Source organism: Pseudomyrmex gracilis, unplaced genomic scaffold (assembly GCF_002006095.1).
Source record: "Pseudomyrmex gracilis isolate BER0280 unplaced genomic scaffold, ASM200609v1 scaffold_31, whole genome shotgun sequence".
NCBI classification, from domain to species: Eukaryota; Metazoa; Arthropoda; class Insecta; order Hymenoptera; family Formicidae; genus Pseudomyrmex; species Pseudomyrmex gracilis.
Genome location: NW_018020615.1, coordinates 574554 through 591345, shown reverse-complemented (window position 1 = coordinate 591345; position 16792 = coordinate 574554). Strand labels below are relative to the sequence as shown.

At 41.3% G+C, this 16792-nt stretch overlaps 1 protein-coding gene across 1 annotated transcript; it reads right to left on the bottom strand.

Annotated features, from left to right (window-relative positions):
- Positions 1–166: 166 nt before the first annotated feature.
- LOC109852586 (mucin-5B) lies at positions 167–16726 on the bottom strand. Its single transcript, XM_020423854.1, has 10 exons — positions 16638–16726; positions 6928–7017; positions 6447–6608; positions 4992–5218; positions 4619–4768; positions 3167–3551; positions 2885–3041; positions 2218–2794; positions 1329–2134; positions 167–1163 (listed from the first exon to the last, which is right to left on the bottom strand). Exons 2-10 carry the CDS (start codon positions 6968–6970, stop codon positions 824–826), a joined length of 2847 nt encoding a protein of 948 aa, XP_020279443.1. The 5' UTR covers positions 6971–7017; positions 16638–16726; the 3' UTR covers positions 167–823.
- Between the last annotated feature and the right edge of the window lie 66 nt (positions 16727–16792).

Below are 16792 nucleotides of genomic sequence, written 5' to 3'. Positions count from 1 at the left end.
CTATAATAAATGATTTCTTTTTGTTAATTCGTATTTTTGAACGAAATTAAAACGTTCAATTTCGATTATCTCCCGAATAATTAGATTTATATGTTTAAAAAAAAATTTTAACAATAAAAAAATATTAATTTATATAATAGTTTTATATATTAGACTTTAAGATATTAATTAAAACTTAAAATTAATGATAATCAAATAGCAAATATAGATAATAATTGCAGAAATATGAGATATTGTTTTGATATTCGATGTAATCGTAATTATCTCATAAAATAAAAATGTATTGAAAGACAGAAAACAAAAATATATGTTTAAACATTTTTAGAAATCGGCAAGAAATAAATTTCTTACATTTCGTATATTCAGGGGATCTAGATTTGTTAAGTAACACGATGGGAAAATTCATGTTTTTGTTTTATTTATTTACAAAAAATACGCGGTATACATACAAATGTACGATATACAATATAATATATATAGTCAATAATTTATTTACAATAATTTCCAATGCCATCTGATTGCGATCAATTGTTGTAACAAACGTAAATAAAACCAATGCGTGCGAGATGTACAACATTCATGCTCGAGAATTGAGCAAGACTTAAACATTTAAATCAATAAAACTGTAACGTTTACACTTAAAAATCGTATCAGTTTTATTTTGTACCAAGTCAAACAACTGTCTGTTTCTCTTATTTTTTTAGCACTTATCAAAACTTAAAATTTAAATCTCTCAAAGAGAGATGAATCTATAACTGGCGATCGATCGCAATCAAAGCAGATTGCGAAAATCTCCGAGGAATCTCGAAAATCAGATCGAGATCTAACCGACGAAGGGGTAAGGTGGATAGGGCACCGGTGGCGGATAGTACCCGGGGTACGCCGGAACTGTCGGCTGTACCGGCACCGTGTTGGTAATGTAAGTGGTGAGCTCGGTCGGCACCACCTTTGTAGAGAAGAGCGTGGTATACGCGGTCTTGGCGCCGAATGTCAGCTTCAAAACTCGCGACTCCGACACGGTGGCGAGGGTCTGAGTGATCAAGGGTGCGCTGGTCACCGTGAACTGCGGCTGTTGCGGGAACAAGGGTATCTGCGGTACCTGTGGCACCTGCGGTTGTAACACCTGCGGGCTCACCGTGGACGTACCGTACTCGTAGGACGTTCTAAAACAAACATACAGAGAAATAATGAGAATATACGGAAAAGGACGTGGAAATGCAAGCATTATATGATACTTAATTAGTATTTTATTTCTTTTTTAATATTAAATTAATATTAATATTAAATATATTAGAAAAAACACACTTGAATATTGCGAGAATACCCACCTAGGTACGGTGCCAACCGGTCTGGAGAGCGTCGAATAAATAGTGTTTCCCGCGTTCACCACAGGAATCACGTGCGACTCGTACAACGTCTCCAAGACGATCACCGGTTTGGACGTGGTGATGACCTGTGGCTGCGGCTGACCGAAATACTTGAGCAAAGCAAGCTGCTGAGCTTGTTCCGGAGATATCTGCGGCTCGGGGCTGCTGCTGGTTGCAACGTCGTTCTTGACTTTAGACGGAGACACCGACTTGAAGACATCGAGATCGGAATCGGCGTCGTTGCTGGGCGCCACTACTCGCTTAGGCACGTCCTCGTCGTCGCGATCGTCGTCGCTGAAATCAAGCTCGAGATGCAGCTCGCTTCCGGCCTCGTCGAGCTTCGAATTGAACTCGTTCAGCGTCTTGCTGGGAATAAACTGGTAGATCTCCATCGGCGGCAGCGTTTTCGTCGCCGTCACCATTCGGGCGATATTGTACGTTTGCACGAGAGTCAGTCGTGTCGTGCTGTTGCCGCCGTAGATGACCGGCAGCAGATGGGTCTTCAGTAACGTCTGCGTCGTCGAGAACGTCTCGGTCAGCGTCTCTAAAGGTGGTGTTGCCTGGGCGGCGTCCAGCGAGATCGCCGGCAGTGTCGCAACCGACGAGTCGAGGGGCAAAGTCGACTCGTAGGCGGCTGCGGTGTTCGCCAAGATATTTTCTGTAAGAGGTTCCGTCGGCGAGACGGAACTGCTCGGTTCGGCCGTGGCGAAGGTCTTCTTGATAGTGGAGGTCACCGTGATGTAGCGGGTATTCCGCAAAGTTCCAACCTGAAAGAAGTTATCAAGTTAATATAATATTAAAAATGAGACGCGAAAATATAAACTTTGGACAATTTAAACAGAGAACACACCTGGAAAGCGTATGGCGACTTGATAGTGGCAATTTCAAAGTAGACGCTGTCGAGATTCGCCGCGGTGGAGATCTCCACGTTGAGCGTCTCCAACGGCAGAATTTGTTCTCCAGGATGCTGCTGCTCCTGCACGCTGACGCTGGCCACGTCCTCGCTCTCGCTAGGATCTAACTCGTCCTCCGTCAAGGTCAGCTCCTTCCTCTGAGCAACATTTACGCTGTTCGGAGCTGTGCCAATTGTCGTCGCGGTTGTCATCTTGTCCTGCTCGTCCGAAGTCACAGAGAATGACTCCGATACGACGGGCTCGGATGTCGATGTTCGCGCATCTTCCTCGTCCACCTGTTTGCGAATCATAACCCTCGGCTTCGGCGTGGTCTTGTACGACCAGCGACCCTGCGTTCTAGGCAACTTCACCTTGGGCGGTGGAAGACTGGACGGCGTCGACGGCGGCTGGTCGCTGCTCTTCGACCTCGCCGGTTGCTTCGAGGGTAAACTGATGGACTGACTGCTCGGTCGAAAACCGCTGCGACGACGAGTCAGCGGTGTTTCTGTGGTGGTGGTGGTAGCCGGACGATTTCTGAAGAAATAAAGCAAACAATTGTTTAATAAAGTAAAGTCATGAATATATTACATTTGTTCTGATTGTTCTTATCAGAGAGATACTCACTTATAATTCGGCCGGGCGGTCGTCCCAGGAAGGCGATTTTTCCCAGCCCTCGCTTGTTGTGACTCGTTACTGTCGTAATCATCGGCGATCTTGTTACGGAATTTGGGTCTGAGCTGATTGTTGGGAACCGAATGTCTTCGCGTCGATTTCACCGAACCTGATAACAACATTTATATCGGAGAAATATTATATATATATTCTTTTTTTCTACAAATTTATCACATTTTGACTTAAAAAATACAACCGTATTTCTAGTTTTTATTTTGCAGATAAAATATTCACCGGAAGACGCGTTGAAAAGAACCTCCAACGGCAACGAGGACTCGTCCTGATACTGATGGGTCGGAGTAGGTTCGAGCTGCGGCTTGAGCTTGCCGTGTTGCGGACCGATGGTCTTCAGAATCCGTTGAGTGTTGGACGGCCGAATTTTACCCTCGGCTACCGGCGCGGCCGGCGTTGTTAGGATTCTGGAAGAACTCTGTAACACCTGGGCGTACTTGCCGTTGATGTAGGTGCCGATCACGCTGGTCTCGTGCACTGTCGTGAGGCCGTCCTTCACGATGGTGCCGCCCAATTTGGTTACCAACCCGGTCGGGTTTTCTTTTTCTCTCCGCGCGGTCGCTCGCGGCTTGTTATGAACCTTCGACGAGGGTCGCAGATTGATCAGCTGTCAAAATCAGAATTGTATTGATTACCAATTACATATTATCAAAAACATTGCAACAATAATGCGCGGGATGTTGAGTGAATTTGATAAATTACGAATATAACTACCAAATAAATAAGAAATTTCTAAATTTAGGGAGCGTCCATAAAAAAATATATCTACTGTTTAAAATCTTCCGTCATTTTCTACGCAACATCGCTGGGAAATATCCTTGGAAAAGCACCGACGCGCTCCGCGAGTGAAACCGATTTTATCGGTGCCGATCGGGTCGGGACTTTCACGCCGATTGTCGGGGAAGGGACCGGGGGAGGGGAAGAGACAGCTGGAAAGGATCGGCTAGGAAATCGATTACGGCACGCGGAAAATTACGCCGACGCAATTATTAGGAATATAATTTTGCGGTAGTTTCGCGCGCAAGAGTTATCGTGAAAGTCGCTTTAGAGATCGTTGCGCAATTTTACGGCAAAATCGTAAGAACGATTTTCACGCGACCTTCCCACCCCTCGCGCGCTGACCGGTTAACCCATTTTTCCCGTGTATCGCGGTTTATTTTCCACGCGTCAAAAAACAAAAATAAAAATCGCTTTTTGCGATCGGAATTCCGTCGATCGAACAGAACTCGTTTTCGAACGAACGTCGCGACGCGATGTCGAGTTCGTTCGTTTGGCAATGCGCATGGTCCGGTTTGGCGACAATTAGCGGAATCGAGAAAACCAGATTCTCAATTTTCATATCTCGCGCAGTTCTCGCGCTCGCGCGCAAAGATCAATGTCGCTTTTGTAAACTGGATATCCGAGTTTTCTGCTTTCTGCACTTTATATATCGTTTTATCTTTGATATTATCTTCGATCCGATGTGTTAATTGTAGGTTTTGCGAGATAAGATCTATAGCGGTGGATTTCGAAAAAAAATAACACACACCGCAATTTCTGTCTATCTTAACCGCAGAGAGAAAGCAGATTCGATCCAGTTTCAAATATATATACGTAAAGAAAATAAACTTTTCCCTAGAAAAGAAAAAGAAAATAATAATAACATTTATCTCTTCTCGATCTAGATTCTCCTACCTTGTACGTCTCGTCAATCACTTCCGTCGGTTGCTTCGAAAGGAAATCGTATTCCGGTTCGGCGAGATTATTTTTCACCGGGGTTTCATCCTTAACGCGCACCTGAACGACCGACGATAACGCGGGTACCTTTGTTTGTTTACTCGCCTCCTAAAACATTAGCGCAGATATTTATTTTTGTCTATATATTCAATTTAAAAATTCATTTTTTTTTTAATAACATAAAATCGTATTGTTCTCCACGGACAAACAGATGTGGAAAACTCTCTTTTCTTCAAACGTTTTATTTTGTTAAATTTTATTTAATTGTCAGTTTACCATTTCCAATCAAATATTGCCATTGTAATTAACAAATTTGAGATAAAATTCTCACCTGATTCTTCGTAGGTTTTAGTTCGGGCGGGACGTTCACGTTTTGCTCGACCACGGAATTTACAACGACTTTCGTGCCCTTTATCTGCTTCTTCGTTTCGCCACCCTGGGCCTCGGCCTTGTGGGTCTTACTGGGCTGAATGTCGGGGACATTCTTCTTCTGTTCCACCGTCGGCTTCGTGTGAATCGCCGACGTCGAGGACGCGGTCTTCTTCTCGGTGTCCCCTTCTGAAAACAAACGACGCATTTGCATACTCGATTACTGTGAAAAGAGACGGCCAACACCCGCACCGAAGGTCTCTCGTTTAATTCTTTATATTGTCCCGCGGACAAAAATAATTCCAAGTATGTGCGAAAACTTATATTTATATTTTCATTATCTTATTTACACATCTTGTTTACACATATATCGGTTGTCGCGTTATTATTTTTTGTCGTTTGTTAACTTTTGTTTTTATTTAATTAGTCTTTTGGACTGTTGTACCGTGTGGATAATATTGATGGCTTTAATTTATTTTAATTTACATTGATTTCGCGCGGTTTGTATTTTACTTTAATTTTACAACAGCTAGTGAAACAACAACGTCGATCTTGAACTGGTGAATTTGTTGCGTAGTAAATTCTGTTTTTTTTTTCTTACGACAATAACCTTCGAAATTCTATCCTCGTTTAAAAGCGAGAAAGAAAACAAACGAGAACAGTTGCATGTTGAGTGGGTGGTTTGAAAAAGTCAAGGAGAAAGGAGATGACAAAAGAGAGACATGACGAGTGAACAATAAGCGCGATCTGTACGCGTAACCGAACGCGCGAAGATATGCTAAGAAGATTGAGCCCCTCGTCAAGGTCCGGAACACTCTTCTCAGAACCTGTCAAGGTGTTCCATCCGGCAACTCGAAGGATCTAAACTCGCGAACGGAGCGCGGAATAACAAAAAGCGTTGGTTGCGCTTAGAGAGTAGATAAGTCGTCTCATTATTTGCCATTCAAACTCATCTCGTGACACCTCATGGTTTATAAGCTCAATTGCGACCCAACCGTTTCGCCACTTGCGCCGGTCTTCGGCGTTTGTTTCTCGGTTAGAATTGCAGAAATGAATTTCAGAACGACGTGTTGAATGAGCGAGCGAGCGCGAGAGAAGAACGCGTTTCGTGTGTGGGATAATTGTGCCAATAATTTGAATGGACGTAAGTAACGGTTGGATTGAATTTCTTCTTTCAATTATTCACGCGTATCTTGAGAAAGAGTGAAATATGACGAAATCAATAATTGTCCGTCACAAAACTTGAAAATAAAAATGTGTTTAGCTGTTACGCAATACTACCGTTAAAAAAAAAAAATAATTAATCGGACATAATTACGTACGCAATATTACCGTTAAAAAAAAAAAATAATTAATCGGACATAATTACGTATTCCACGTGTGTGATTGATCGTTGATATCTCGAAGAGATGTTTACCTGGAGGAGCGCTTTGAGGGCTGAAGACCATCACCGTGTTGCCGATCGTCGTGGTGAAGTCCAAGAATCCGTAGACGGTCTGCGTGATGAAGTCATTATTCGTAAGTGCCGGTTCGACTGGCGCGGCTGCGTCTACGGGCTGGTAAACTTGCGCGGCTGCAACTGCAACAACATCGATTGTGTTTCTGTTGTTTTATTCTCGCGTTGCAACAATATGTCTCATCGAAAATCGGTCGTAAAAACGCACACCCGTGCGCACGTGAAGCAAACTATATATAATTTCGTTAAATCACTAAACACACAATTACAGTAAAAAAAAAAAAAAAAAAATTGATATTTACATTCTCCCTACCGACAAGCAAAATTCGCGAACAAAGCAACTCACAAAAGATTGTTAGTCACTACGGGCCTTGAAAACAAAGGGGATTTTTTTTCTTTAAAATTCTGCAGTTATATTAGCGATGACGTCACGGTTACCCACCATAGGCCAGAGCCGCGGCGAACACGAAGTATCTCGATGTCATTGCGCTCAGTCTGATCTCATCCTATGCGAACGCACGAATCTCAGAATCTGGAAGAAAAATAAATAAAAACGCATATATGAGACAACAACAACAACAAAATTTCTCTCTCACTGATCTTGTACATGACAATCCGACGTGGCGACTAATTTATATATGATCAGTCATTCCAATTTTGTTTCCACGTCGCGTACACGGTATAAAAAAATTAAAAAAGTTATTTTGTTAAAAAAAAAGAATGCGCGACAGCGCGGTATATTGTGCAAATATCAATCACACTTGTAGTAATAATAAACAAAAATGCAAATAAACTGCATAAAACGCGTTGCGGCGCGGCAATATTTCGTCACTTTTTAATTCGCGTGTAATAACTTAACTTCGTGTGTATAATATTGTTGAATTTGCGTGTTATTAACGGCACACGAGAAATAAATTGTCTACTCTAACCATGGGAGATCCGAGTGACGATTCCCAGACGATTACGTTATTATTTGCGCGTGCATTCAGTCACTCGTTCATTTTCTCGAAGGGATTAAAACCGCTTGTTACATCAATCACGCGCGGATACGTTTCATTTTTCACGTTAGAAGCGCCGTTACTTTTCTTCTTAACAGAGAACGATTATGTAAAAAATCCGCTTTATTAAAAAATACCGTTCTGTGTGTTGATTATTACGTCTCGTTCTTTTATGGAAATCGCTAATTATACCGCTCTCCTACGCGAGAGGAGAGATCCATCCTTGTGTTTGCATAGTTACATCTTCGTTGGTTGAGAAAATATTCCGGTATATCGGATAAATAAAACTGTTGACGAACATTTTATATACAAATCCGGAATGACGCTTGCAAGTGACGTGGTTATATCACGCAGGCGCTTGGAAAAGTATTTCTCTCGAGTTTTCCACGAGCGAGAAATGAACCCCGGTTGTCCTTCGATCTTACGTCGTACACACAAGCGTCGTAAATCATTATTTCGATTTTTTTTTACCGCGTGGCGGCTGCAGGCAGTAAAGAAAATTGTTTTTGAAAGAATTTGTAGAAAAGAAAGAAATGATTTGATCAAGAAGAATATATTTAAGCATATTTTTTTTAGCGTATTTTATAACAAATCTTATATTTAATATTAATTTTATTTATAGAATTTTTAACTTCAAATTCTTTTTTTTTTTTAGTTTTTACTTTTTGAATCTAAAAAGATCGTTAAAACGCAAGGCACTGACATTGTCAATCAAAACGTCAAATGTTTGCTGATGATCGATATTGACGATCGCGAAGAAATAAATAAAAAAAAAAGAGCGTTTCGATTTCGCAGATCGTCTGAGGCAATCAAGAGTGTCGCAAGTATATAAAAAATTTCCTTCTCGCCCGATTGCTATCTGTTCGAGTATGAGCATTGTGAGGCATGAGCTCGCTCGGGAAACATCCTGTGTGAGGCAAACGCAACGTCGTTACCACAATCAAAGGAGAGCGCGGTAACGGCGGTAAATCGTTGCGTAACGGGGTGAGCGAGTGTCGGTAATCGTTTAAACCGAAACAATAGTAAAAGGCGCCTTCCTCCCTCCCTCGTCCAAAGACAAGAGCATGACTAGAATCCGTAATTTTAGATTCGATCATATCGACGTCCGATATTCCCGCGAATTTTTTTCGTTCTCGAGAGCGCGTCGCGTTTGCCGTTACAATGATTTCATTATTTTAATTGCAACGCGCGTCATTATTGTCATTATTATTCCGGACGCAATTGAAGTAGATTCTTATTTGGCAAAAATGTTGAGGAGAGAAATCAATATCCGCTTCACTTACTTTTACATATTTTGAAGTTCGAAATTCTTTTATTTTTTTAATCTTCGTATTATTTTAATTACATATTTACAGAGTTCAATTTTTTTTTGTATACATAAACTCGCTCAAGTTTTTGTATTTGTTGTATTACTTTTGTATGCACCGCGACGACGATATGTTGCTTTCGTGGGAAAAAAAAATACTGAAATCTCTCGAGATTTGGATCGGAGAAATTTTGATCAAACGATTTTCCCGCAGCGTCGCAATCGAGGAATAGGATCATCGAGACACACGGCAAAACTCACACAGCATCCCGCGGAATCTGAACTCGCTCCTTTCACCCGTGTTCTCTCTCACGACCGTTGCCGGTTTGATCTCGGCGCGAGACGTATAATATGGCTACGTGAGCTGGAAAAGCACAATATTTCCATCACGAAGTGCTTCTAATGATAGGACACGCGGCAAATTATCGCGAGTCAAATATGAGTGAAAGTCACTCGCGACGAGATCTGTCCGTTTAATTCCAGCAAATCGATGTGTCTTTCGGCTGTTTAAAATTAATTAAACGGCGTGTTCATTTATTATTGAGATAATTCGTGTGCGGTTTTTCTTCTTTTCATTTTGAATAAAAGTCTATCTCTCTCTTGCACATCGAATGTGTGAAGTACTTCGCTTCAGTTTCTCACTTGACAGGCAAACTTTCTGATTAAATTTTCTTCAACGTACAAACGATTTAACGTAAAAAAAAATAATAATAATAAACTAAAGGAAATATATGACGTTGTCTTAGAAGATAACAGCAACATTATAACTCGGCAAAACTTTGACAAGACACGTTTTGATTGCGAAAATAAATACCCAGACAGAAAGCAGCCGAATTATCATCGCGGAGAATTCAAGGTGTACAAAGTAACGATATGAGAATAAGTCACTCTGCTCGACTCACGAAGGAGTGGCTCTTACTCTCTCGCTACTTTTCTACTGTCGTACACGTATACACACACACACATGCACGCACAAAGCACGCGTGTATAGAATGTAATGACCTGAAAAAAAAAAACGTCATGCTGCAATGCGCATAAATCTCGGACATTTGTATCGGAGTGGACTCTTTCCCGCGCACGCGGCTCTTTTTTTGCGATCGAGATGTGTATTCTTGCGGAAAGAACGACGAACTTGTTCTCAGAGATGAAAAAAAAAAAAAAAAAGAAAAACAATTAAAGAATATTCCTGGCTGGAGGAGAGTTCCTTTCGCAATATTTTAAATTAGTTTGGGAAGGGTATTTGAGGTCCTTCATATACGTGATGCAAATCTAGCATCCTATATGATTACAAGAATTGAAATTTCAATTAGAAAAAAACACATGTGTAAAAATTTACATGTGAACACGTATATGCACAGAAAAAAAAATGGAGTTGCTTCAATTAAAGTTGATGTCACGGGCTGCCACAAAAATAAATAGTTCATTCAATTATGCATATGCGATTAATTTAATGTCTAGATTCTTAAAGCAACTATCTGCTGTGTGTAGTGCAATAATATTGATGTTGCATCAACAGGATATATTTCAATTAAACTGATACTGTTGATTCAACATCATTTTTTTGTTCGTGTATATATATATATATATATATATATACACGCATATTTTCCGCACAACATCCTGCGAACGGCTCTTATGACCGGATTTATATTTCTCAGTTTTAAAAAATATGCATTAAAAAATTATGATTCAAATCCAGCAAGATAATCGTTCCGGAAGTGTAAAAATATCTATCGCGGTCACGTTTGCGACAAAGTTTTCGCAAAACAACCGAAAGTCTCTTTTAACAATTTTGAAATAATCAAATGCGCGGATAACAATTTGTTCGAAATGAGCGAGATGTAAATATTTGCGAGTTAACATTTTCAGGTAACAAAGTCGAAAAACGAAAGCGCGTCGACTTTTGCGAAGATCTTTATCTCTCTGACGAAAATTAACTGCCGGTTAAAAAAATCGGTGTATAGCGCGTTACAGACCGGTTAATTTATTATCCGTCCGTGAGTTTAAGTTTCGTGGTCAAGTGTAACGATCGGCGCTCTCGAATACGCCACATGCGAAATATGCTAAAAACCGGTCATCAACGTCGAGAACGTTATTCCCGGTCGATCCGCCAAGATCATGGCCGGGCTCGAGCATCGACCGCGGGTCCAAAAACTGCGCCTACGCGCATTGACAGTTTCATTTTTCGGCTTGATGTTACTTCTCGCGCAATATGCAAAACGTTGCGGAAACGCACATTTCGTTTCTCGAAATTTTTTCGCCGTTTCTTCTTTTGACGCAAAATAAATTTGTCTTGGTGTCAATCGCGAGAGATTCAGTTTGTTTCGTCACAGAAGATTCTCAATATTATCGCGGATTTAAAAGAAGTCTCGAGAAGTGTCTTCCGACACTTTTTGCAATACAGCGGATGCGATGTTTGCTCTGCTGTCGACCAACTTAAAAATTTCTTATTCAACGTATGTTAATCCGTTCCATCATCTCGCCACTTTCGGAAACACACGTGGTCCCCGTGTATGTTAATTTACGAAAGCGACACGCGAATTCAAACTTCCAAAATTCAAAAAACGCAATAAATCAGAAGCCGCGGAGCGAGCCACGAATTGAATCTTTAAACGTTTCGCGACGTTATTCGCATGTTTTTTTTTTTCGGCCGTTTGATACACGGCGACCGTGAGAAAATTCTCGTTTGATTCGAAATCGGAAGGAAACATCGTGATCGATGCGAGGATCGAAAATTTTGATTTCGAAATTCTGAAAATGTTGTCTCTCTTAATTGGGTCTACAACTGGATGTGAAAGAATCTTGCTACAATTAAAAGCAATTAAAACGGCGAGCGGTAATTGAGTGACTCGCGAGTGTGGGACACGACTTGTCGCCGGTAGAGGAATATCCTCGTTGCCTAATGGCCGCGACCACCGACTGGGAAATAATAATTTCGCCGCGAATTTACGCATTTTGCTAGTTTCTGACGCAAGCCGCGGGACGCAATTCACTTGTGTCTCCTACGAGCGCGATTCTAAACGCAAAAGCCCGCGCAGTCACAATCGCGCGGTCGAACAAAACTCTGAGAATCTACGGGAAAACACTTTCCCATGCGTACGCGGAACGCTTTGTCTTCTTCCAATTGGTGCCGGAGACTCCGGTAAAAGGTTAACTTCGAGAGAGTTGTGTTGCGCTCTTTTATCGCATCACCGCCCGGCGGCACATTGTCGCTCGTTTTTGTTCTCAAGAACATAAAACGCTACCGGGTATTATTCTCGCGAATAATCGCGCCGTGCTCGCGCCTGTCATCGCGCGCAACCTGTTTCCGCGTTATTCAGCGTCTGAGGAACGTTCCATTATTTCTCGCCGCGCGAGAATTCGTCGTCGATCGTTGCAAATTGTTGCAAGCAATTTCGTGAAAATATTCTCTCTTCGTATTCTCTCTTGTCTCTCTTATTTCCTCCTCCACGGGTAGCCCCGAACTCCCTCGTCTTCCAGGATCACGGCCGTTCGCGCCAGGTTTTGCCAATCCTGTTTCGCGTTGGTGACTTTTTTACTCGGGCCCCGAGGACGTTTATTTTTAATTGGACATCCCGCAACGCGAGCAGAAGCGACCTTCCGTCTGTTTCCAACCGAGAGATGAAGAAGGAATCTGGCTTCTCTTTCCGCGCTCTTTTTCTTTCCGGGAGAGCTCTGCCAGAGAGTTTATCAATTGTTAATTTATTCCTCCTACCACTATCCGCTTGTTAGTCGGCTCCTCCTTTAAGATCGATTCGAGGCTTGATAAATGTTCCTCTTTCGAGCAAATAAACCGTGGTTTAAATATTTAAAAAAACTATACTACATGTGTGCGTGTGTGTGTGTGTGAGCGCGTTTGAATAACGATCTTAATTAAATCTAAACGCAACAATATATTAAATTGCTATCGTCATTCGAAATAAAAGAATAAATATCATTTGCGACAGAGTAATAGCGCGCCGTCGCAAATTGACAATTTCTCGCCGCTAAAGATGGTCTCTCTATAATCGCTCGATATTCGCCTTCGAAAATTGCCGAGTTTACCGCAAAACCGCGTTCGAATTGAATTCCGACCGTCGTTATTAGACTCGTCGCGCTTGCGAAATATAGCGCGGGAGTTCGCGAGAGAACGAGTTTATGCCGTTTTATACAAACGAGTCTCTTACGCGCATCGAATTTGCAAAACAGATGAACGAGATGAAGTTTAATTTATTGGCAGAATATCTCTCTCGCCAAAAGGTGTAATCATGCAGAAATAATAAAGAAACGTGGTTTAGCAAGAGGGCGCGTGTAAATTTTCCGTTTGCAGAAGACTGGTTGGTTTCCTAATTGCTTCCTGATCGCGCGCGATTGACCCAGATTCCTTTTTTTTTCTTTTTTTTTTTCTAACTCTTCTAAAGCGGATCTCCACGAGCCTCTCCATACGTAAGAGACGGACTCGGAAGCGGAAGCTGCGTCGGTTTCACTCGGAAGAACACTCCCGCGAGTTTATTTTACTTTCCATCAGCGCGAGAGTACACACGTAACGCGCATATAAATGCGCTCTTTCGCGCTCTCGTTCCCGATCGAGAGATTATCGCGCCTGAGAGAAACACGCACGAGAAAAACGCACAATCCGCCAAACGATCGCATTTACTTTTTTAATCGTAAACTAGAAAACGTAAGAGTTCGATGAATAAAATTAGGAATCTAAAGTGCCAATCAAGAGAAAAGTTAAAATTACGCATCGTAAATTCGCGCGCGCAAAAAAAAAAAAAAAAAAAAACAGTGGCGTAAAATTATGCAAACTGGCGTTGCGAGACCGACTCTCGACGATAAGCCCTCGTTATATATTATTTTCTCTTTTTTGTGTTTCGTACGCGAAATACGCGAAAGAGATAAATTATCGAATTTATTCGCTCTGATTGAAGGAAAAACTTAACGCATTAACCGCGTCGCGGTTCAGGGTCAACGAAATTGCGACAGTCTATCCCGCTCGTTAATCACGCCCTTCGCGGTAATCACACGGACTGCCACTATCACGGTTACTCGAGGGAGGGAAACGCGGCGCGCGTTAAACGAGAGCGGTGAACGTGATCTCGCACGCGCTGTCACCGCGCGTGGACCGTGCATGTATACCCTATACAGAATCGTGAAACGACGGTTGCACGTGTCGGGCCCAGAATGTCCGCGCGAAACGGACCCGCGTCGCACGTGACCAGTGTACGCGCGCGCTCGCGCGCGCTTAGAAAGCAAGCTCGAGTCTCTCGAAGGAATGTCCATTTAGCAATCGTTCTCTTCTGGGTCCTCGGAATGGAAACGCGAATGGAAGTGCGAGCTGAGAGAACTACGTCGAGATAGAGCGCAACTTTGCGCGACAGAGCGAAAATTTTTTGTAAACAACTCGGGGATCGCCGACGAAAACGTAAAAATTTTCACGTTCCGTTTCCACGCTCAAGACAATTTAACGACAATTGGAGATTGGGTTTTTTTTTTACGATGAATGGAAAAAAATCAAAAGTAACATCTCGTTATCATTGAAGGAGGGGGAGGGAGTGTTTAAAGCGAGAAGAGGATTTTTAAAGACACCGATATTTTACGTCGCTTTTAATTTCGTCGTACAGCGACAGCCGAATCAATTGTTCGCGACGATAAAAAAACGTCGACGGTTTTGAATCAATTGCATCGAACTACGACCGGGTGGTTTTAGCGATTTGTCACTACTGTGCGCGATTTTGCAAATCACTTTTGAAAATTCAAATCTAAACAAAACTCATTTCGAAACACGAGCGACTCTCGCTTTTTCAAACACGTACTCTATATATATATATATTAGGTGTACCCCGAGCACGTAATATAACGCAATGTAAGCGATATATCCCACAATTACAACCAGAAGCAGGCACAAGGATGCCGTAGGGAACGTATAGATGGTGCAAACAGTTGTACACTTTCACTCGAATCTCGTTCAGCTCTTTAGATACCCCGAGATATTATCCGTGCGCTTTTGCACTTCGTATTTTGGCGATGCGTTTTTCGCGAGAATTTGCGCGTCACCAAAACGTGTGACTGACGAAATTTCACAATTCAGAGAGAACTAATTATGATAACTATATTCTCTTATTTGTTTTTTTTTTTTATTACGACAGCGAACAAAAAGAATACTGGGAATGGTGCAACTTGTTAAAGAAATAAATTTCTGCAAACTTCCCCCCCCCCTCTTCTCTCCCTCCCCCCCAATGTGTATTTATATGTGAGAATTTATCTGTAAAAGTGACTTTTGTCAGTGACATTTCTCAGCATTCAATTTCCAACGTCTGAATAATTTTTTGTTTGTTTCTTTTTGTTTTGTCATTTTGGAATAATCTCATCTTAAATGAGTATATATTACTTTTTAATTAGTATTTATTGCTGTTGTGTAAAGCTTAGTATCAGTCAGTCAATAAAATTCGTTTCGCGCATCTCGTCTTCCGCGACGGCAATTAAAAGGTTGAGAGCGAGCGATCGAAATTTCGCTGCGGGTGATTTCGTCGACGAGATAAAGCTTATTCATCGCTTATGCACATCGCCGCGTCGGATGCAACTGAATTCCCAGGCGTATCGTGAGACGAGGATGACATTCACTCGTCCATTTGCGGCGTTTTAGCCGTTACAAAAGATAAAATTCTTGTGTTATATATGCGTGCTTCTCGTATAATAATGCGCGTCCATTTTTTTTGTTTTTTTTTTTAACGAAAACCCGAAAAAATCGTGTTTCACGAATAGCGAGTTCCATTGAGTTGCTTATTGCGACTACAACGTTGACTAACAAACGTCGCAAGAAACTGTGTGCGCGAAGAGTCAAATTTTGTTCGCTTCTCTTAAATATTTTTATAATTGAGAAATAAATTAAGAGCACAAAATAGAGCGCTTTTTAGTTTTTTTTACCTTTTGTTCTCTCCGGGATCGGATGCAAAATTAATTTTGCGATCAAGAGAGTCAAATTAAAAAGATTGCTCGCGTTGTAGCCATATTGAATTATGACGTCAGAGACGAGAAAATATTCGTTCAAAAATTTCTGTAATTTCTTTTTAAGATCTCACCCAAAAAAAAGTGGGCCGAATCGCTGTTGCGTTAAAGCCTCCAATTTCTTTCAGCACTATAGTTTTATAAACAAACAGAAAGAAACTATCTCCTCTTCCTGTTCTTCCTAGCCGGAATTCAAGTGGAAGATTTTGTCGCATCATCTCTCGTTCACTTCCTATAAATTAAGCGCAGATACGGACGAATACTCTCTCGCGCTTTCTCTCGTATTCGGTTCGTATGAAAGTGACACGACTCTTTATTCATTATCTTGTTCTTCGGTTCTCTGTTCGTTATGTTTGTTTTGTTTCCCTCCCCGAATAAATCTTTATTTCACGAAGAGTCACGCAAGACACGCACGTTAACGATATATGTAGATTTTTCTCTCAAATCGCTGAATAGCAGTGACTTGAAATTTAAATCACTCGGGTTTTTCTTTTGTCATTTTCACTTGTCGGAGATCGTTTCAGTCTTTGAATTTTTACGGATGATAAAAAGAATTACGTCATCATTGTGTAATAATATTGTATAGAAAAAAAAACATATATATATATATAAAATTTATATTTAAAGAAATACAAAAGTTTTTAAAAGTTGTTAAAATTCTTATTATAACAATTTTCAAAGATTTGAAAATTGATTTAAAAAACTTAGTAAAAATATCGAACACTGATATTTATCAGTTAGACTTAGATTAAATTAATACACAAAAATGTTTTAGACTTATATTTTGTCGCCTGACATCAGAGTTGATAAGAATAATAAGAAAAAGGAATATCTATATATCAAATTTGTTGTTCTGCTCACCGGATCGAGCGCGGAATATTAACTTGGGCTTGATTTAGGGATGCTCGACTCGCTGACAACTCACGGTTACTCGACATGCCAGCTCTCAGCTCGCCTCGGACTGACTGCACGGGCCCCCGGGGACCGTCGTGGGCCCCTCTTGATTCTACTCCGCA